Below are 21,232 nucleotides of genomic sequence, written 5' to 3'. Positions count from 1 at the left end.
TCGCTGCCAATTGGCGCCATAAAAGTTCAGCCTTTTCATCTTTTCATGAACTTGGAAGAGAGAGTGCATCTGAGTCCTGAGCGATGGGTTCGCACACATGTGCTCATAAGCAATGGGATTGATTACACATGTGTGTTCATAGACAATGGTTTTAATTTTACACATTGGAATCAATGTGTCTGCAGAGGTTAAAGTTTAGAATGAATGCAAACTGTATCTTTTGCTTTCAAATGACCAGAAACGAAACTCTGTGTCTAGGAGGGGTTTTGGTGGTAAAAAGACGGCATCCTCTCACTATATTCTCTCTCTCATGTACACTATTAATACACAACTAAAGCCCGTGGAACTCCAGTGGGAAAATGCCTGAAAAGGAAAGGAACCCAACCTGGTTTAGGAACACCATACCATTTCATGTAAATTAAGAGGTGTGTGTGAGAATAAGTTTGTTCTACCAGGGCAATTAACATTTTCTCTAATGCAAGTCAATACTTACTTGAATGGTAGCTCTTCTGTGTATGCCGTACGTGCCCTTTGATTCAAGCTGCTGAAGTCAGAGCTACACACACTATTACTTCAGTCACAAAATCTAAGTGCCCCTTCTACGTGTGTGGTCCAGGAAGCTGGCCAGAGACAAAGCACATGTTCAAGGTCACCACCAAAGCAGTCAGCTTAAAAGTTGTCCCCAGGCTCCACTCTGCTCGCTGTAGAATCCCATGACTACTTCCCTGCATCATGGAAGCAATTTCCAGCTCCAGTCAGTGGAGGGATCAGCCAGGAAGCAAAGGGAAGGATGGGCATGGAATTCTTCACTATCTGATGCAATTGTTTACACTGGCAGAGAATTGGAAACATTTGAGATACCCGCCTTTCTGTAGAGAAGGTGGAGACTGCAGCTGTAGATCTCTCACTCAGGGAGGGCAGAGCGAAGGGCTTGGACCGCATGGGAAATAGACAGCATGGAGGAAGGAAGTCAGCTGGGGATTTGCAATTCTAGGGGACCTTAAGTTTATATTACTCCTGTGTGGAGGGAAAAATGGCAGAAAACACATGACGAGGCCCAGCAGACTTGAAAAGCAGCAATATTAGGTTCTGTCTTTCATAATTTTCTGCGTTTTCTGGATGTTCTGTGCTGAATCTGTTGCTCATTTTCTTAGTTAGGGTTTCTATGGCTGTGAAGAGACATCATGACCAAGGGAACTCTTATAAAGAAAAACATGTAATAGGGGCTGCCTTACAGTTTCAGAGGTTTAGTCCATTATCATCTTGGCAGGAAACATGGCAGTGTGTGGGTAGACATGGTGCTGGAGAAGGAGCTGAGAGTTCTACATCTTGATCCACAGTCAGCAGAGGCAACTGTGTACCACACTGAGCATAGCTTGAGGAAAGGAGATCTCAAAGCCCATCCCCACAGTGACACACTTCCTCCAACAAAGCTATACCTACTCCAACAAAGTCACACCTCCTAATAGTGCCACTCCCTAGGGTGACCTTTTTCTTTCAACCACCATAATTATGTAATAGATAAACGCACTTACAGACACCCTCTGCCCCAAGAATAATGTTTGGTGGGGCTGATGACACAGATCTATAGTCCCAGCTACTTAGAAGGCTAAGGCAGGGAAATTATAAGTTCAAAGCCAGCCAGAGCTCCAGCGTAAAATCAAGGCCAGCTTAGGCAAGTTAGTGAGACCTAGTCTGAAAGTAGGAAGAAGTCTTGGGGGAATGTAGCTTAAATGTAAATGCTTGCCTAGCGAGTGAACACTAGTTTCTGGGCTCACTGTCCAGTTCTGTGATCACCATAGAGCAGTGGTTCTCAACCTTCCTAATGCTTCGACCTTTTAATACAGTTCCTCTTGTGGTGGTGACCCCCGATCATAAAACTATTTTCATTGCTACTGTTATGAATCATAATGTAAATGTCCATGTTTCCTATGGTCTTAGGCGACCCCTATGAAAGGGTCATTCAACCCCCAAAGTGGTCGTGACCTGCAGATTGAGAACCACTGCTCTGGAGAGGAAAAAGGTAAGAGGAAAGATGAGAAGGAGGAGGGATGGTGGAGAGGAGCAGAGGGGTAGGGAGGGGAGATTTAGGAGAGAGAAAGCGGAATAAGAGTAAGAGTGAATATCAGGGATGGATAACTGTTAGTTGCAGTGTCGGCTCCTGGATCTCACCCCTTGCACACTGAGATTCTGTTGAATGATTGAGTGGCCACTGAGAATTTAACTTTTCTAAGCAGCTTTCAGGCAGTGCCTTGCATGTGGACCCATGCCCTGAGTTTGAATAGCACTGGGTTGCACAACACTGACTTTTTAAAGGATGTATGACAGCAGAGCATTTTCAAGTGTGCCCGTGAATACACAGTGATGAGAGAGAGAGATTATGGAAAGAGTATTCAAGAGAAAGCGTACCCTTATGAAAGACAAGTGTAGCCAGCAGACGTACATGAATGATGGGTTTGGGATGGAAAAATCACCACTTTGCTGTGCCCAGTGCAACAATTGGTTCAGTGAAAGTTTTTTGGGGAACAAAGTACTCACGAGGTCTCAAAATATTGATCCTATCAAATGAATTTCACGTAACTTATTAAGAACTGTTTGCAGTATGGAGAAAGTCAGAGGACACTAATATAAAACAAGGGGATGGATGTAAGTGCCTTCGATGATGGGACAAGTAGACACGGGGACTCCCTTATGGGTACAGGGGGAGGCCTGACTTCATTTGTGGAATACTCTTGCTTTTTAAAAATGCTTCTCCAGAATCAAATAATGAACCATTAGACAAATCCGAACTTCAGGGCATTCTATAAAATACCAGAGGGCAGACCCAGGGGCAATCACCTGTAATCACAGCACTGGGAGGCAGAGGCAGAAGGACTGTATGAGGCCAATCTTGACAACGTAGCAAGACTTGCCAGAAAAGGAAAATGTGGCCCAAACTTTTCAAAAATTTCCAGGTAGTTAAAAAAAAAAAACCAAGAGAATATTCCAAATTAAAAAGTAATTACAGTAGATACCAATTACAAACTGATTCTATAATTGACCTAGAGGAAATTTGATTATGGGCTGTTAAATAATATTTAATATGCTTAAAACTGTATATGTTGTAGGGGCACCGCAGGTGCACAGAGGTTGAGTCAGTACGTGTGTGTGTGTGTGTGTGTGTGTGTGTGTGTGTGTGTGTGTGTGTGTGTGTAAGAGGAGGGGGAGGGAGGCTGGGGGGAGAGAGACAAGCAGACAGACAGACAGAGTGCAAAACATGACTAAACTGTAATGTTGGGAAATATAGGTAGAAAATAAATGTTTCTTTTGCTTTTCTTTTGACTTCTCTAAAGATTTGGAATTTTTTAAGTTAAAGGAGAACTAAATCCTCTCCATCCTACCTGTTCTAGGGTGACTCAAATGAGGGTGTAGGGGTAGCTGTAGGGAGAGAGGTCAAAGGGCATCTGTGCGGAAAAAGGAGGCTGGGGAAAGGAAGGTGTGGGTGTGTGAAAGAGAAGCAACCTGATCTAGTATATTGGGGGTAATTAAACCGTGATGGTTCCAGCAACTTCCGAAACTATACAGCTCACCACAAGAAGGGTTATGTCTTATCTAAGTCACCGTTCTAATTGAGAAAACTGATTCGGAGAGGAAAAGGGACCTTCCTAAAAAACAAAACAGAGGGCAAAGCAGAATCCCCACCCAGTCTGGATTCTAAAGTCCAAGAGTCCTGCCCTGGGTGGAGGCACATGCAGTTGGTGTCCTGGGCAGGAACAGGATCAATAGAGTTCCTACTCTTCCCTTCTGGAGCCTGATGAGACCTCCTTGCCTTGGAGTTCCGACAATTTTTATGTTCTACAAACATCTTGTAAATACCTTGTGCCTTACACATGATCCTAGGATGTGACGGAGAACAAGACCAAGACCCTGTTACTGGCAGTTTACCTTCCAGAGAGGAAAAAGAAGAATAAAGAATAAGAAAGACTGTAGAAGGCAGGGATAACGAGGTGGGAGGCTCCTTCACAGAGGGTTTGGGGAACATCTCTGTGCTTTTGATTGGATATCTAAGCAATTTAAAGAGTCAGCGCCAGAGAGATGATGGCTCAGGAGACCTGGGTTAGATCCTAGGAGCCACATCCGGCAGCTCATAACTGTCTCTAGCTCTAGGGAGTTTCAAGGCCTCTGGCCTCTGCAGGCACCTGCACTCATGTGCACAAACCCAAACACATACACAAAGCTTCATAAATAAATGGTTAGATATAGAAGTAAACAGGTTTGAAGACTCAAGGGATGTGCACCCTAAACTGGGAAAAGAGGAAGTTCAGGGCCCTGGGGAAGTCACCAGCTGGAAGTGACAAGCAGGCCTGGAGGCAGGTATGGCTGATGAGGAAGGATTAAGAAACAGAAGGTATCAGGTCCAGTAAAAAATAAATGGGGGGCAGTTAAACCAGGAGAATAATATGACCTGATTTTCATTTTTAGACAGAAATCCTCGTGGAGGATTCCTCTGGAAAGAATTCTTGTGGAGAACATGGTCCCCCGGCTGAGAATGGACGGTGGTTTTAGCAGTGGTGGGAATGGAGGGTGTTCAGAGGGGGCTTTGGACGGTAGAGTTGACACTCTCCACTACTGCATGCGGGGTAAAAGGGAAAACAGAAGCTATCTTCTGGGTTTAGGGGGGCCAAGGAGCATCACAATCCACAGCCCCATTTGGCTTATAGAAACACATTAAATGGCAAAATCTGTACATGCCGCACATCACTTACGTCACTTCCTAATAATTGATGGCTATCCTTCAGTAACATTAGGAAGTTCCTGGGAGTGGTTGTTTTTCTTTTTTGAGAGAAGTTTTCATGTATCCCAAGATGGACTCAAACTCACTGCACAGGCAAGGATGGCCTTGAACTCCCGATTCTCCTGCTTTCATTTCCCAAGTGCTGGGGTTACAGACATGTGCCACGGTTTTATGCAGTGCTGGGGTCAAACTCAACACTTCAAGTTGCTAGACAGACACTCTACTAGCTGAGCTACATCCCAAACATCCCTTCCTCCCGTTTTGAGACAGGTCTCACTCAGCCCAGCCTTACCTTGAACTTCTGCTTCCCCACCAAGTGTTGGGATTACAGGAGTCCATCACCATGCTCGGTTCCTCACCCCTGCTATGGGGATCAAACCTGGGACTTCACAAATATTGGTTAAGTATGCTATCATTACGTTACATCTCCAACTGGTCCCTATACAAATTTTGAGTAAACAAAATGAATAGTATTGATGAAAATGCTATTCTTTTTTTAACTCAATAATTTCTTTATTGAGTCTGTGGGAATTTCACATCATGCACCCCAATTCTAATTCCACTCACCTCCTAATCCCCCAAATCCTCCCCTTCAGTGCCCCCCAATATAAAATTAAAAAAATCAACCCAAAACAAAACAAAGCAAGTAAACAAACAAACAAAAACAAGAACAAAACAAACACCTCTTCAATTCTTCTTTCCCGCCTCTGCAGCGCCTCTTCACTTGCCCTGGTGGCATTGGGAGCCGTGTGTCACACAGTAGACCCTTTTGTCCTATCAGCTTTACTAGCAAATGTTCATTGCAATGAGTCACTGGTCTGTTTCGAGGCCTCTGATTTCTGGTACACCATCATTACTGGATCCTCACCAGAACTCCTCTGGGATATTCCAAGGCCACCCTGATTCATGGAGATCTCTGGGTATCATTCTACAGGACCAGTCCCTTCACGAGCTCTGGCAGGTCCTAGATGAGGTAGATGCTAGGGTGGGCCAACCCAAGGCCTGGCTGTGGGCCCGGGTGGTAGCCGAGCTGGTCAGTCTGGACCACTGGGGCCACCCACCTCAGGTGAGGGGGTGGAGTCAGCTCCCCTAAGTGCATGCTCTCAGGGTCCGTTCACCCTGTAGTGAGGGGTGGGGGCCATCTCTCCCGAGTGCAGGGATCAGCTCTCTTGCTATAGTGTCCAGGAAGAGGCAAGGCCAGCTTTCCCAGAAATAGTAAAGGGTGGGGCAGGCTCAGCATGGCCCTCTGATTTCATCTCACATGGTTCCTAAGGCCTCCTGAGGTGGCACACGCCACAGACATCAGCATAGACCCCAGCTGCAGCTGGACCACTGTGGTGGTATTGTGTTCCCCGAAATATCATGCATGCTAATAAACGTATCTGGGGTCACAGAACAGAACAGAACAGCCACAATATTAAACATAGAGGATAGGCAGTGGTAGCACACACCTTTAATCCTAGCATTCCAGAGGCAGAGATCTACCTGGATCTCTGTGTGTTCAAGGATACAGCCAAGCATGGTGACTCATGCCTTTAATCCCAGAAAGTGAGCCTTTAATCCCAGGGAGTGATGGCAGAAAGCAGAAAGATATATAAGGCGTGAAGACCAGAAACTAGAAGCTTTTAGCTGGTTAAGCATTCAGGCTTTCAAGAAGCAGTTCAGCTGAGATTCATTTGGATAAGGACACAGAGACTTCCAGTCTGAGGAAACAGGATCAGCTGAGGAACTGGCGAGGTGAGGAAGCTGTGGCTTGTTCTGCTTCTCTGATCTTCCAGCATTCACCCCATTAACTGGCCTCAGGTTTGATTTTATTAATAAGTACCTTTAAGATTCATGCTACAGACCACGAACCCAGACATGGCACTCGTAGCAGCTTGGGCCTGGACAACATCCTGGCTCTGGGTGGAAGGAATGGCCACTCAGGTGGGAATGGTTCTGGCAGCCACATGGCCACCAGACACCACCAAGGCCTCAGGCTGCAGTTCTAACCCTGGGCTGTTATGTGCATGTTGGTGGCAAACAGGACCCAGACTTCACCACAGACCCCAGTTGCAACAGGACCACGGACCCAGACATGGTCCTCGGCAGCAGCTGGGTCTGGATGTCACCACTGCCCCAGTGGCAGTATGGCCACGAGACACCAACACGGCCCTCAGTCTTGGGTGTCCGCACAGCCTTTGATGGTAACAGGAGCATCGGACATCAGCACAGACCCTGTACCCTGACATGGCCCTCAGCTGCAGTTCTGGCCTGGACATCACCATGACATTGAGTAGCAGCAGCAAGGTCACTCAGTTCTGCATGCATCTTGGCTCCCAGACACCAACCTGGACTCAGGTGGCTGATCTGACCCTGGGCGTCCTTTTGGGCCTCGGTGGCAACAGGAGCTACTTATGTTAATCTGGACCCTGTCCACTATAGGGCCACGGACTCAGACATGGCTCTCTGCAGCAGCCTGGGCCCGGATGACACCGGGTGGCAGTACAGGCCACTCATATTTGTATGACCCCTGCATGGCCCCCAGACTCCAACCAAGCCATAGGCTCTGGCCCAGATCCCGGGCCTCTGTGTGGGTCCTAGTGGCAACCTGGGTCACAGACTTCAACACAGACCCCAGCTGCAGCTGGGCCATCGACCCAGACATGGCCTGAGGCAGCAGCTCGGCCTGGTCGACATGCTAGCTCCAAGTGGTAGCCCCTGGCCACTCAGATCAGGATGGCTCTGGCAGCGGCGTGGCCCCTGGACACCAACAAAGCCACAGGTTGGGGCCCAGACCCCAGGCTTCATGTGGCCTTTGGTGGCAACATGAGCCATGAACATCAACATAGAACTCAGTTGTGGTAGGACCAAGGACCCAGACGTGGTCCTCAGCAGCAGCCTAGGCCTGGTTGTCACCATGGCCCCACGTGGCAGCGTGGCCCAAACACTGCCCCAAGAGGCAACTCAGCCCACTGGAATCGGCGTGGCACTGGAGGGCAACAGGAGCCATGGACATCAACACAGACCCAGGCTACTGTAGAACCAGGGACCCAGACATGGCCCTCGTATGTAGCAGCCCGGCCCGGACATCACCATGGCCCCGGTGACAAACAGGCCACCAACATCTGCCCACTCTTTACCCTCTTCATTTCTTCCTTTCTGCATCTTTCCACAGCGCGGGAACCATTCTACTTCTCTTATCGCTCCCATTTCCCCAACACATATTTCCTTATCATGATAAGGCCCACCTGCCCGGCAACACAAGGTGCTGGGCAGGGCCCTGGATGTCTTCCCGGCAGTCAGGGCCTTGAGGACCCACCAGTTAGCTAGTCCCTGTCTGATCGGAATTGCATCAGGTGGGGGTGGCTGCCTTCCCATCAACCTCGAGAATGCTATTTTTACACTTAAGTCATCTAATAACCTTTTGTATTTGTGTGTGCTTTCTCGGGTCTGACGTCATTGAGCCCAGCAATACTAACATTTAACATACGCATTAACATAAATCTTAATATTTAACACAATGTTAAAACTGCTGGACTGGAATCCCCGTGACATTATTAGATTACTTTTTTTTGTTTGTTTGTTTTGTTTTTTAAGTACCCGTTAGCACTGCCAAAGGAGAAGTCTCTCGGCTGTTTCTGTCACTGTTTTTGGACAGTGACAAGTTTAACTTTAATATAAGGTAGTCACGCAGGATGTGGTAGTACACACCTGTAATTTCAGCACTGGGGAAGTAGAGACAGGGGATTAAGCATTTGAGTCCAGTCTTGGATATATAACTAGTTTAAGGCCAGCCTGGGCTACATGAGATGCTGTCTCAGAAAGTACAGTACCTCCAATCCCACAGACTGCCAGACCTCTTGCTCAGGAATTGGTTTGCTTGGTGAGTCGATTCCCTTTCCCGTCCACCCTTCACGTCCCCACCCTGCCTGTGGCCATCTCCAAACCCACAGGCCTAGGTCCAGTGGCCTTCAAATGTGCTCTGCTCGAGTCTCCTTTACTGGTGAGACATTTCCTTCCCTCTCCTGTTCTAACTGCCGGGGCCGTCCGCCCATCTCTGCACCCCACAGGCTTGCTCTAGCTGAACACCTTATCCACCAGCAGGTCCTGCCCCGGCCTGATCTGGAGAAAGCCAGAATCACATCAAACACAACCAAAGGAAGTCCACAAGCCCAAGCCAAATCACAAAACCAAAAAGAACACGAGATGACCAAGACGCATGTCTCCCCTTAACCCACTAGCCCTACAGACGTGTTCTCTGAGGAGAGCTGCCTAGACGAACCCCGGGACACAGGATTTTAAAAACTGTCATAAATGTTTATCAAATAATTCAAGGAATTTAAAGGGGGCATAAACACTCCACTGGACTCATAAAGATAAACACTCGGTGATGCTCAAGATAATATAAACACATAGCAAATGAAAGGATAAAAACAAAGTATGGCTGTTTTGTTTATTTATCATTTTTTACTATGCCCTGGAGGAACTGCTTTTACTTAGAATGCATAGAAGAGAAAATTGAAATACTTAATTGATTTTTACTTTTATCTGAAAAATGTAAGAATTGGGCTTCAGATCTTCGACCCTAACACTTTTCAGAAATGGTGGCTTTTCTGTCCCTACCGGGCCCACATCAGTGTGCTGTCGGTTCTGCCTGAGTATGTAACAGGGACAGGAGGAAACTCCACAGTATTGAGGACTTCTGTTAATAAGTTGATTCTGGCTGTTTTTGTCTCACAAGTAACATTGTGAGATGGTAACTTGCTACACTATAGAAACCATCTTATAATCTCCATGTCCCCTAGAACACCATGTGGTAAACCTCAGATAGACACAATAAAATTTATTTAGACATAAAAAATAAAAATGTGCAGATGAAATTCCTCAAAGAACACATTAAGTAGAATAAAATAAAGAAGTCTGAGGGGAGTAGCCCAGCTCAAGGGTAGAGTACTCACCCAGCATGTGTGAGGCCCTGGGTTCACCTCCAGTACCATTCCCACAATAAATAAATAAATGTATAAAAGAAAATAAATAAAAAGTATAGTCAAAAACATTAAGGTGTGAGTACGCACAGCTCTTTCATCTACTAGGAAATATTTTACTGTTGTTTTACTATCATCTACAGCTTGTCTTCTACTCTTCCCTCAAATTCAGCCTTTATTAATATTTCAGGGTGAAGAGTGTTCAGGGGGTATGCTTGTGTGTGTGTGTGTGTGTGCCCGCGCATATGTGTGTGTGCATGTGTATATCTATAGTGTGTGTATATATACAGTGTATGCATATATATGTATAGTGTGTGTTTGTGTGTGGTGTGTATGTGTGCATGTGTATATATATACATATATAGTGTGTGTATATATACAGTGTGTACATATATACAGTGTATGTATATATATGTATAGTGTGTGTGTGTGTGTGAGAGAGAGAGAGAGAGAGAGAGAGAGAGAGAGAGAGAGAAAGAGGTGATTTCACCTTGTTTAGCCTCAATGCTCACATCTGTAAACTGAAATAACAATGCCTATTTTTTTCCTCAAAGCTGTTGTAAACATTACATGAGAAGATATGGGAAAGTGTTTATCCCGATGACTGGTATACAGTTTTAAACCAAAAGTCGCCATAATTATGTGTCTTCTTTACTGAGGTCTATACTGTGAAGCACAGAAAGATCTTCGCTGAGCAAATTATAACTACAAGGAGAAAAGAAAATTTTAAAGGAGCCCAGGGGCCATCACCTTTGGCTTATTTTCTTTTAAGATTTATTTTTGTTTTTATTTATGTGTGTACATGTGTGCTACATATGTACTGGTGCCCAGAAAAGGGTGTCGGATCCCCTGAAACTGGAGTCACATGTCATTAATTGTGAGCCATCCAGCAGGAGTTAGAAACTCATTCAAGTCTGCTGGAAGGGCAGTAAGTGCTCTTCACCTCCCAGCCACCTCTCCAGCTCTACACTTGACTTATTAACCCTTTACTTTCCCATCATGATTTGTAGCCTCTAGGGTTGCTGTGGAGCTCAGTGACATTATCTTACACCAAAGGAGCCTCTCTGGCGTAGAAAAGAGGAAAGCATTAGCTCCGGGGCCTCTCTGGGAGCTCTAATCTCAGAGATTGCGACTCCATCCTCAGTTCCTTTGCCCCTCAACTACCCACCCCTTCCCTTGGTCCTGACGGCATTCTCACCACCCAGTGATGAGAACGTGTCTTGACTAACCTCCACCTGTCTGGGGTCCCTGGTAGAGGGCAGAGACACCCTCTTCAACTCCATCTCCTACAGGAAGTGTTTCCTGTTTCCCTGGGAATCTCTCCTGCAATAACTTGCAGCGAGTACTGCCTCGCTCCAGCTACCAGCTTCCTGTCGCTTCACCCAGTGAACTGCAAGGTCTCTGGGAGCAAAGTCTACCTTGACTTCCTCTTTGGTCAGGACCCAGAGCACCTGTGTTCCCAGCGCATGGGGCTGCTGAACTGAGTTCCACTGAAGCAGGTCCTGAGGCTGCAGCCTGGGCCAGAACTCGAAACTCAAGAGGCTACCCTGCAGAACACCTAATCTAAAATGGTTTAAGATTTGCTGAGGGTGTGTGTGTGTGTGTGTGTGTGTGTGTGTGTGTGTGTGCACATGATCAATATACATCGTATTAAATACTCAAAGGATAAAAAATATATTTTTAAAAAAGACTCACTGAAGAAAGTTACCAGAAATAGATTTCAAAAAGCTGCCAGGATTAGGGGGAAGGGGCTCTGTTTAGATAATGAAGATTTTCAAGAGGTTAACATCAACCGTTCTCCTCTCCATAATTTAATTTTTTTCCCTCACCACTCAGTTATTACCCAGGAACAGGGTAGAAATTCAATACCTGCCGTAGCTAGGAACTATTTGAAAGAATCCTGACTGTGTAAGCAGACAGCTATTATTACCCCAGAGGTCATAGAAAATTAATAAACATTTATCTGGTTCTAAATACGACTTTCAAATCATCCAACATGTTAACCTTTTCAAAATATAAATTCTTTCATCTCAATGACCATGACCCCATAGTTTGCTATAAAGTTCCTTCTTTGGCAGGACCGGGTGCAATGAATCTCCGGAAAAGTTGGCTAATTCGGTAACTCACTTTTTCACTTTACATGGGAAACAAGACAGATTTCCCATTTTCACATCATCGCTGTCTTTCAGAGGCTGGGACGGTGCGTCCCACCGCCTCATTTCTGCTTGAAGAACGCTAAGGTGTCTCTTGTCTTCAGGTGGCTTTTCATAAACTCAGTTAATTTTCTGAACCCGTCATCCAGCCCTTCTCCAGTGACTCCGCAGCAGGGCTGCACGTACCAGTTCCGGTCGCTGCACAGCTTCTTCACCTTGAACATCCTGGTGATGTCCTCGGCACTCAGAGCTCCAGGCAAGTCTTGTTTATTGGCTAATATGACGACCGGCGCGTTTTTGATGTGTTCGTTCTGCAAAATGTGCTTGAACTCTTTGCGGGAGTCCTCGAGTCGCTGGATGCCATCGGAGCAGTCCACCACATACACCAGCCCGTCTGCGTTCTCACAGTAGCAGTCCCAGACCCTCCGCATCTTCTCCTGTCCTCCAACGTCCCACACCGTGAGCGGAAGACCGCTGGCCAGCTGGACCATTTCCACGTTGAAGCCGATGGTGGGGATGGTTGTGAGAGTCTCGGCAAGCTTTAACCTGTAAAGCAGAGTAGATTTCCCAGCCGAGTCGAGTCCCAGAAGGAGAATGTGGGCTTGCTTGTCTCTGGGATTTTTCGAGTTCAGCAGCCCCATTGTGGGCCTTTTCTTCCTTAAAGATCTTTTTCTTCTGGCCAGAGACAATGGGTCCTTCTCAGTTCTTGCATGAAAACGTTTAGGGAGAAAGAGAGCGAACGCCACAGTTGCCGCCTGAGAACAGGTGCTTGCCTTCGTTTATATTGGAGCTTATCGACTTGATTGCAGGCAAACAGTGTTTTATTTGCAGTCCCAGCCAATCCTGAGGAATCTATGGGAGTAACCAGCAGGTATCGCAGTGGCTCAAAGGGGACATTCTTTGCGAGTGAGTTGGATTAGGAGTGGCCTGGTGCTGCAGCTTTATTCTCTCAGGTGCAAAAGTTTGGAGGAAATCAAAGATTAGGACATTCCCAGGACCACCACTGGGGAATGAACACGATCTTTTGTTTTAACTAAACTTTTCTGTAGAACTATCTTATCCAGTCGTAAATGAGTGTCAGGGCTGTCTAAACATCTGCAGAGTTCATCTCCCTCTCCTATCTAAATGCTTCCTCTTACCAGATTACTGAGTAGGAAACTTTGAGCCCTCCAACCTTGGTCTCATAAGCAGAGCATCACTTCTTGAATCTTCCAGGCAGGGAACTTACACTATTCACAAAACCAAATTTTTACCCATACACTTTTCAATGAAACAGACTGACTGAAGACGGCAAACTGCGTACGTGTATCTATTTCTTCTCTTTCCCAGCACTTCCCCAGAGTGATGATAAAGGAAAAAAGGAACTTGCAAAGTTATCAGAGTCCATCCGAGGGTTAGATTTTAACAGATGTTCTAGAAGACAGAAAATGGGTGGAAGATGAGTGATAACTGCCTGGTGGGGTAGAGCTGAGGCTTGGGGGTTGGTGCACTGGAGAAAGGCATTAGGGAGAGCAGGGGAAAAAATACACTCCCCAAACAAGAAATAGTTTAGATAAAGAGGAACTCAGAAAACAAAGATCAAGTCCTGAAAACTTATTTTGAAAAGTATATGTTTTAAAGCCCAGTAATGGCACAGACCTTTAATCCAAGCACCCGGGATGCAGAGGCAGGTGGAGTTCTGAGTTCGAGGCCAGCCTGGTCTACAGAGCTAGTTCCAGGATGGCCAAAGCTACACAGAGAAACCCTGTCTGGGGGTAAAAAGATGCATTAGAAACTATGTGATAGGTTAAAGGCAAACATTAAAGGGATACTTCAGAAAGCAGAGGCTGAGAAAGAGAAGGAGGGGAGGATCAGCCCCAGTCACAGCCCGCAGGGGGACCTTACTCCTCAGGAGACAGAAAGCAGGCCAGCAGAACGCAAATAAACAATATGCAAGTGTTTCTCTGGTGCTAAAGGATGGACTCTGGGGTGGGATGCTCAGTAGGAGAAGGCATTTGCCACACAAGCCTCTGTGACCTGAGCATGATCCCAGAACCCATGGAGAGGAGAGGTAGGAGAGAACTACTCCACAAAGTGTTCCCCTGGCATCCACAAGTGCACGGTGGTAAATGTACACACACACACACACACACACACACACACACACACACACACACACACGGCCATTGGTCATCAATGATAACCTTCTTGAGGGCAATGGCGGAATTGTGGGTATGAAATACCACACCCGTGTTCTAAGAAGATGCTAAGAGTGATAGCAGCAATTGAGTCAACAAACAGGCACATCACAGATGCACATCTGTGTAAGGAGAGGAATGTGTGCAAACAGGGCCATAGTATGTATACCACTGGTGGGGTTAACTGAGCAGTATTGGATTCTCTGTACTGTTGCAGATGGGTTTGGTTTTTCCCCAAACTTCCTCCTAGTCTTAAAAGCTTTCAGAAAACCATGTTGAAAGGAACTGAATTGGAAAGAGCTGATCAAATTAGGCTTCGTTTGTGGAAAAGAAATAATCCAGGTTCAGGATGTGAGAAGACTGCTCTTCCAAGGGTGAACCTGGGGACTCTGTATGCCACTTGAGCTCTCTTCCATTCCATAATTTGAATAAGTTAAACATCGTAGAAAAGTTAGACATTGACTTCATAGCAAACTCACGCGATCTTATGTGATCCACTGTTGGTGCTGGGGCATCCTTCTGTTTATCCAGGCCTATGTCCTACTATGTCCATGCCTTTATGCTCATTTACACCAAAGCACAGGTCTCTTTTTAGTGTGGTTAAAGAAAAAGGGGTAAGTTGGGTGAATATCATAGTTCTATGAACACATGACTTTCTCTTTTACACAAGGTAATCGAGCTGAGTGGTGGTGGCGCATGCCTTTAATCCCAACACTCAGGAGGCAGAGGCAGGCAGATCTCTGTGAGTTCGAGGCCAGCCTGGGCTACCGAGTGAGTTCCAAGAAAGGCTCCAAAGCTACAGAGAGAAACCCTGTCTCAAAAAATAAAAAGCAAAACACAAGGTAATCAAATAGTTTCTTTCCCCTGTTCATTGTCCTGAGCCTACAAATGTTTCCACATCCTTTGGTCCTCTCCCAAAACACCTATGGATTCTCCTGTTCCAGATAAACCCAAGGGAAAGCAAGATGATTATGTGCAAGTTGGTCTTAGGTGATGCAAATAAATGTAGGATTGTGAGCAAGTCACTGGCCCACTCTGTGGTGTCAGGAATTTGGGGACCAATGAGATGGATGAGAAGGTACTCCTGGCATTCTGTGTTCAGTCCCTGCATCCACATGGCAAAAGAAAGAACTAACTCCTGAAAGCTGACCCCTGGCCTCCAGACACACACCCAGGTACATACACAAATAAATAAGTAAATAACCATATTTTTCAATGTTTGTTAAAATGCAGGCATGAAAAAAAATATTGGAAAGTTTTTCTTACTTTGGGGAGGAGAAAAAAAAGGTCCTAAGCTCGGAGGTCACCTTGTACTGTACATCCTGTGTGGGCAAACCAGATGAAAAAGAAACTTACTTCTTGAAAGAAAATGGCCACTTCCCATATCCCCACCCTCACCCCCCATACACACACAGATAAAGAATGTATATCTGTATATCTTGGTTTTTGTAGACTTAGAACATTGCCTGCTTTTTTTTCTTTTATGGAAAAGGGCATATAGATGCATATAGATGCAGTTCCTGAGCACAAGTGAGTAAATCATCACAACTGAAAATATCCATGACCCACTGCTGAAACGAGCGTCACTTTTAGCATTCCGTTTTCTTTAGTGTACTTAGTTTAACTTCTTTTTCTTTGAGACAAAAGTTTCTTTTTTTTTTTTTTTTTTTTTTTTTTTTTTTTTTTTGGTTGGTTGGTTGGTTTTTTCGAGACAGGGTTTCTCTGTGTAGCTTTGCACCTTTCCTGGAGCTCATTTGGTAGCCCAGGCTGGCCTCGAACTCACAGAGATCCGCCTGGCTCTGCCTCCCGAGTGCTGGGATTAAAGGCATGCGCCACCACTGCCCAGCAGACAAAAGTTTCTTGTAAGCCAGGCTAGCTTTAAATTTTCTGGGCAGCTGAAGATGACCTTGAATTATTTTGTTCGGTTTGTTTGTTTGTTTGTTTATTCATTTATTTCTTTATTTATTTATGATATGACACAGGATCTCACTGTGTTGTCCTGGCTGGCCTGAAACTTCTTATGCAGACCAGGCTGGTCTCCAGCTCACAGAGATCTGCCTACTTCATCCTCCCGAGAGTTGGAATTAAAGATTTATGTGGCACACTAAACAAGCACTCTACTAATCAAGCTACCCACTTAGCCCCATTTTTTTTTCTTTTTTGGGTTTTGAAACAGGATCTCACTTATAACCCATGTTGTCTGTAAGCTCAGGCTCCCCTGGAATCTCCCATGGTCCTCCTACCTTCAGCCTCCAGGTGCTGGGATTACAGACATATGAGCCATCAGGGCTGGCTCTCTCAAGCTCCCATCTTACAGAAAGCAAGATTTTCAACCATCCAGCATTTTCACACCTAGTTCTTAGAAGTGCAGCCTGCTCCAGAACACCTGCACTCAGGACTCAATGAAGGACGGCCGAGTCCAGTCTGTGAGCCTCCTTCCCCGTGCCCTGTCTTCCAACAGAACTGACACCTTTACCACCCACATCCCTAAAAGGTCCACCTGGGGGGAGACCGGTGGATCCAAGTTCTTATCTGCTTCTCGTACTCACTAAGCAATGCGCTGTGTAAACAGAGGTATGCCTAGATAATTTTACATTCAATAAATGTGAAAAGATACTCCATAGAGCCTGCCACATAGTTGATATGTTTTCCCCACATTTACCATGGTTTTTTTTTTTTTTTTTTTTTTTTTTTTTTTTTAATATTAGCTAACATTTAAAAATACCTAAGAGCCTGGAAAGATGGCTCAGTGGTTAAGCTAGAACTATACAGCAAGACTCTCTTTCAAAAAAGCAAACAAACAAACAAAACTCTTGCACTGGGCGGGCAGCATGTCTGTACCTAACACAAAACACCGACGATGTGAATAGACTCTAAATAATCTCCGGGCTAGGCGTGAGTCAAGATGAGACTAGGAACGTAAGGACGCAGAGACGTGGTAAAGAGGAGGGTAAGAGAACACGCTGTGTCCAGCTGAGAAGGGGGTGGCCGGCGAGTGAGCCCGGAGGAGGCTGCGGGTCCGTGCTGAGCAAAACTGACACCTCACGGGGCTCGCTTCATCCCTAAAACAACAATTTTCTTCTTTTAAGCATAGGATTACCAGACTGTATTACAAGCTAAATAAACATGGTTTTCACAGCCAGCCGTGGTAGCACAGGCCTATAATCCCAACAGAGGCAGAGGTAGACTGATCTCTGTGAGTTTGAGGCTAACCTGGTCTACAGAACGAGTTCTAGGACAGCCAGGGCTACACAGAGAAACCTTGTCTCAAAAGAAAACAAACAAACAAACAACCCCCCAAAAAACCAAAAAACAAAAAACAGGAACAAAACATGTTTTCACCCCATAACTTGGGTTTGGGCTTTGTTTGGGATTTATGATGTCTTTTCTTGAACGCAGTAGAAGATACAGTGTCAGTATGCTCCCTGGCTATTTACACTGATTAACTTAAAAGTCATTCCAGCCTGAATGACTTAAGCCTACAACCCCAGCACTGGGGAGGAGAAGGAGAATGGCAAGTCCGATTGTACCTAAGCCCGTACCTAAGCTGCATAGATTCTGTCTCAAAAAAAAAAAAAAAAAAAAAAAAAAAAAAAAAAAAACCGCAAACACAAACATGCAAACTAACAAAAGTGAACCATTCTGCCCAAATTTACAGTGGTGGAAGAGAGAGAGAGAGAGAGAGAGAGAGAGAGAGAGAGAGAGAGAGAGAGAGAGAGATTTAAGCTTTTTTTGTCCTGTTTTGATTTCATCTGAGCCTGTATCTGTGTGTGGGTATGTCTGTGTGAGTGCAGTACATGCAAAAGCATCAGATCCCCTGGAGCTGGAGTTCCACGTGGTTGTAAACCAATTCATGTAGGCATCAGAAACTGAGCTCAGGTCCTCGGTCCTCAGCAACAGCCTCACGTGCTCCTAACAGCTGAACCATCTCTCCAGCCCCTACACTATGTCTAAAGAGCATCAAGATATTAGTTTAAAACAAAAAGAAGAAGAAGAGCTGGCCGGTGGTGACGCACGCCTTTAATCCCAGCACTTGGGAGGCAGAGGCAAGTGGATCTCTGTGAGTTCGAGGTCAGCCTGGGCTACCCAGTGAGTTCCAGGAAAGGCACAAAGCTACACAGAGAAACCCTGTCTCAGAAAAAAAAGAAAAGAAAAGAAAAAATAAACAACAAAATTAAAAATATATTTCTCTAATGGCCATGTAATTTTCACAAGAATCTATACTTCTCAGCAGCAAGGACTTTGAAACTGTGAGCCATGACTGACACCTACCATCAAATACAAGCAGTGACATTTAAGAACTAAAAATCCTCAAAAGAACTAGCTGCCAGGTTTTCACAAGACATCGATATGGCCAAGAGAGTTAACTTTTCAATCCTTATTTTACTAGAACAAAAGTGTAGACGGTAACTTGCTGGTCCAGCTGACCGTGACACTGTAGTTGTCTTTCCCAGGACTTGCTGCTAGACGCCCAAAGACATTGTCCATTTGCTCAGATCGTTAGCATTTTCTATTTTATTTCCTTTGAGAAACTTGGAATTAAAAAAAAATCTAAAACTTAAAAAAAGGTATTAGTTGATATCCATCTATATCTCAAAGCGCCATCGTGAAAGATGAAATATGGTGCTTGTTCACATGATCATGCAGGAAAAAAATTCATCTTCAGCCACTTTTAATGTATGCTAAATAAATTACTTAAAAGTATTAAGTAAAAAAAAAATCTGGCCGGGCTTTGGTGGCGCATGCCTTTAATCCCAGCACTCGGGGGGGGGGGGGGGGGCAGAGCCAGGCGGATCTCTGTGAGTTCGAGGCCAGCCTGGGTTACCAAGTGAGCTCCAGGAAAGGCTCAAAGCTACACAGAGAAACCCTGTCTTGAAAAAAAAAAAATCTGAGTGAAAGATAGAACGTACAGAAACAAAGACATTATTCTCTTACTCTTTTCTATACTTTCAAAAAGTCCTATGATAATCATGAAAGTAACGACAACAGCCATATAAAGATTGATATGATTGATATGATTTAGTCCCGAAAGTCTATACAGGATATACCAAAGTACACAAGCAAGTTAAACACTTGTGTAAACAATTGTCCACAATAAACCCAGAGGACAAGTTCTGATAAGACGTTTCAAAGGGAATTTAAAAATACCTAGTAATAAAGGAAATGGTAAAGTGAGATGGAAAAGCAAATGTTATTATAATTAAAGAGACAGTGACCCAGTCAGTCAGGCCACCCAGGCAATGTGGGGCTGGAAAGACAGCCCAGGGGTAAGAGCGCTGGGCTTTTGCAGAGGACAGAAATGCATTTCCCAGTGTCCACACAGGGCCCCTGACAGCCCCCTGTAACTCCAGCTCCAGGGGATCTACTGCCCTCTTCTGGCCTCCGAGAGCACCCACAGACATAGACACAGACGTACACATAGACAAAGTAAATCATTAAAGAAATAAGGTAGCCCCTTAGGCCCTAGGCCGCTGCTACAGGGGCTCAGGGTTTTTGTTTTTATCCAGCAATGTGAAGCAAGGGTCAGGTGAGACAATTATTTCATCAAAGATTCTGTGCTTACCTTTTATTCTGTATTAGTGACCATCTTACCCCAGTGCAGCGAGAAATCCGTAAGTTTTAGAAAAATAGTTGAGTCTGATTGAAGCATGAGAACTTTCAGCATTCAGATCAAATACTCTAAAAGTAAACAAGAGTTTCAGATTCAGTGTGGGGAAGCGCTAGACTTCAGGCTCTTAAGTCAAGTGCAGACTTCACACTCGGTCTTGGCTCCCAGTCACAACTGCATCCTTTTCTTTATGCACAGATTACTTAATCTGCCTGCCCCCAGGGGTTATCACAAGGAATACACGGGATATGAAGCAGCCGAGTATAAGTCATGCCATTAAATGGTCGGAGGGAGAGCGGATAGGCTCATATTGGCTGGCCAGATCAGATGGAATGTCAGGCTGCTTTGGGAGTCTAAAGTTATCTCAGTTCCACAGGGCAGAGACACGACTTCAAGGAAGAGGCATTTACTGAATCACAGTTACAGGGTCTCTCAGTCTATTGAGGTGGGGGAAGAGAGTGGCTTAGTCCCCATGAGCAGGAGTGTGATGCCGCGGGGCCACACCACCAAGACAGGTAGGAAGCGGTCAAGGATACTATACTCCCAAGAGTCTGTCACCAGTACCCTACTTCCTCGGCGGGTCACAACCTCCCCAAAGAGTTTACTAGCTGGAGACCAGGTGTTCAAACCTCTGAGCCTGCAGGGACATTCCACATCCAGCACAGAACTCGGCTCCACCCCGCTGTGAGTTTAGGAGAGAGCAAGCTGCTGTGTATGCTCTAAGCTGCCGCTGTCACACAACACACTTCCCAAGCTTATGACCCCTCCTCCCCGCAGCTGAGGCCAATTGATCCCTTTTCTTAAATGCTCACTCGTGATCTGAAAAGACAAGCGGCTAAGCGGCTCCGATATTGAAGAGCAACAGAATGACCCTAACCCTGAGCCCAGCATAATGCAGTATCCTTTTTTCATTTTTTTTTTTGATAGAGTATCGCTGTGTAGCCCAGTGTTTCTCAACCTTCCCAGTGTTGTGGCCCTTTAATACAGTCCCTCATGTTGTGGTGACCCCAACCATAAAATTATTTTGTTGCTACTTCATAACTGTAATTTTGCTACTGTTATGGATCATAATGTAAATATCTGATATGTGACCCCCAAAGAGGTCACAAACCCCAGGTTGAGAATTTCTGATGTCTGATGGAACCCTGGCTGTCTTGGAACTTGTATGGACCAGGCTGGCCTTGAACTGAAAGAGATCCACCTATGTCTGCCTCCTAAGAGCTTGAATTACAGGAATTTACTACCATGCCTGGTACTTCTTGTTTTGTAAACAATGCTGGACTTTGTCTCAAAAGGGGTGAAAGACACTCTCTCTCCTTCTCTCTCTCTCTCTCCTTCTCTCTCTGTCTCTCTCTCTCTCTCTCTCTCTCTCTCTCTCTTCTTCTCTTTCTCTCTCTCTTTCCTTCCCCTGCCCCACACTGTGGTGTTTTGAAAGAAAATGGCCCCCAAAAGGAGTGGCACTATTAGGAGGTGTGGCCTTGGTGGGGGAAGTGTGTCACTGTGGAGGTGGGCTTTGAGGTCTCCTATGCTCAAGCTACGCTCATTGCGGTGTG

At 45.4% G+C, this 21,232-nt stretch overlaps 1 protein-coding gene across 1 annotated transcript in view; it reads right to left on the bottom strand.

Moving 5' to 3' along the window:
- Positions 1 to 19,841, bottom strand: part of Arl14 (ARF like GTPase 14) — a 26,340-nt gene extending 6,499 nt beyond the window's left edge. The window contains exons 1-2 of the mRNA XM_076574231.1: positions 19,635 to 19,841; positions 494 to 15,393 (exon numbers count right to left, since the gene is read on the bottom strand). Coding sequence (XP_076430346.1) covers positions 11,957 to 12,535 — 579 coding nt within the window. The 5' untranslated portion in view covers positions 12,536 to 15,393; positions 19,635 to 19,841 and the 3' untranslated portion in view covers positions 494 to 11,956. The remainder of the gene's footprint in view (positions 1 to 493; positions 15,394 to 19,634) is intronic.
- Positions 19,842 to 21,232: the final 1,391 nt, after the last annotated feature.

The sequence above is a fragment of the Peromyscus maniculatus genome, chromosome 6, assembly GCF_049852395.1.
Source record: "Peromyscus maniculatus bairdii isolate BWxNUB_F1_BW_parent chromosome 6, HU_Pman_BW_mat_3.1, whole genome shotgun sequence".
NCBI lineage: Eukaryota > Metazoa > Chordata > Mammalia > Rodentia > Cricetidae > Peromyscus > Peromyscus maniculatus.
Note: the sequence above shows the minus strand (reverse complement) of the source record. Positions and strands in the feature narration are given on the sequence as shown.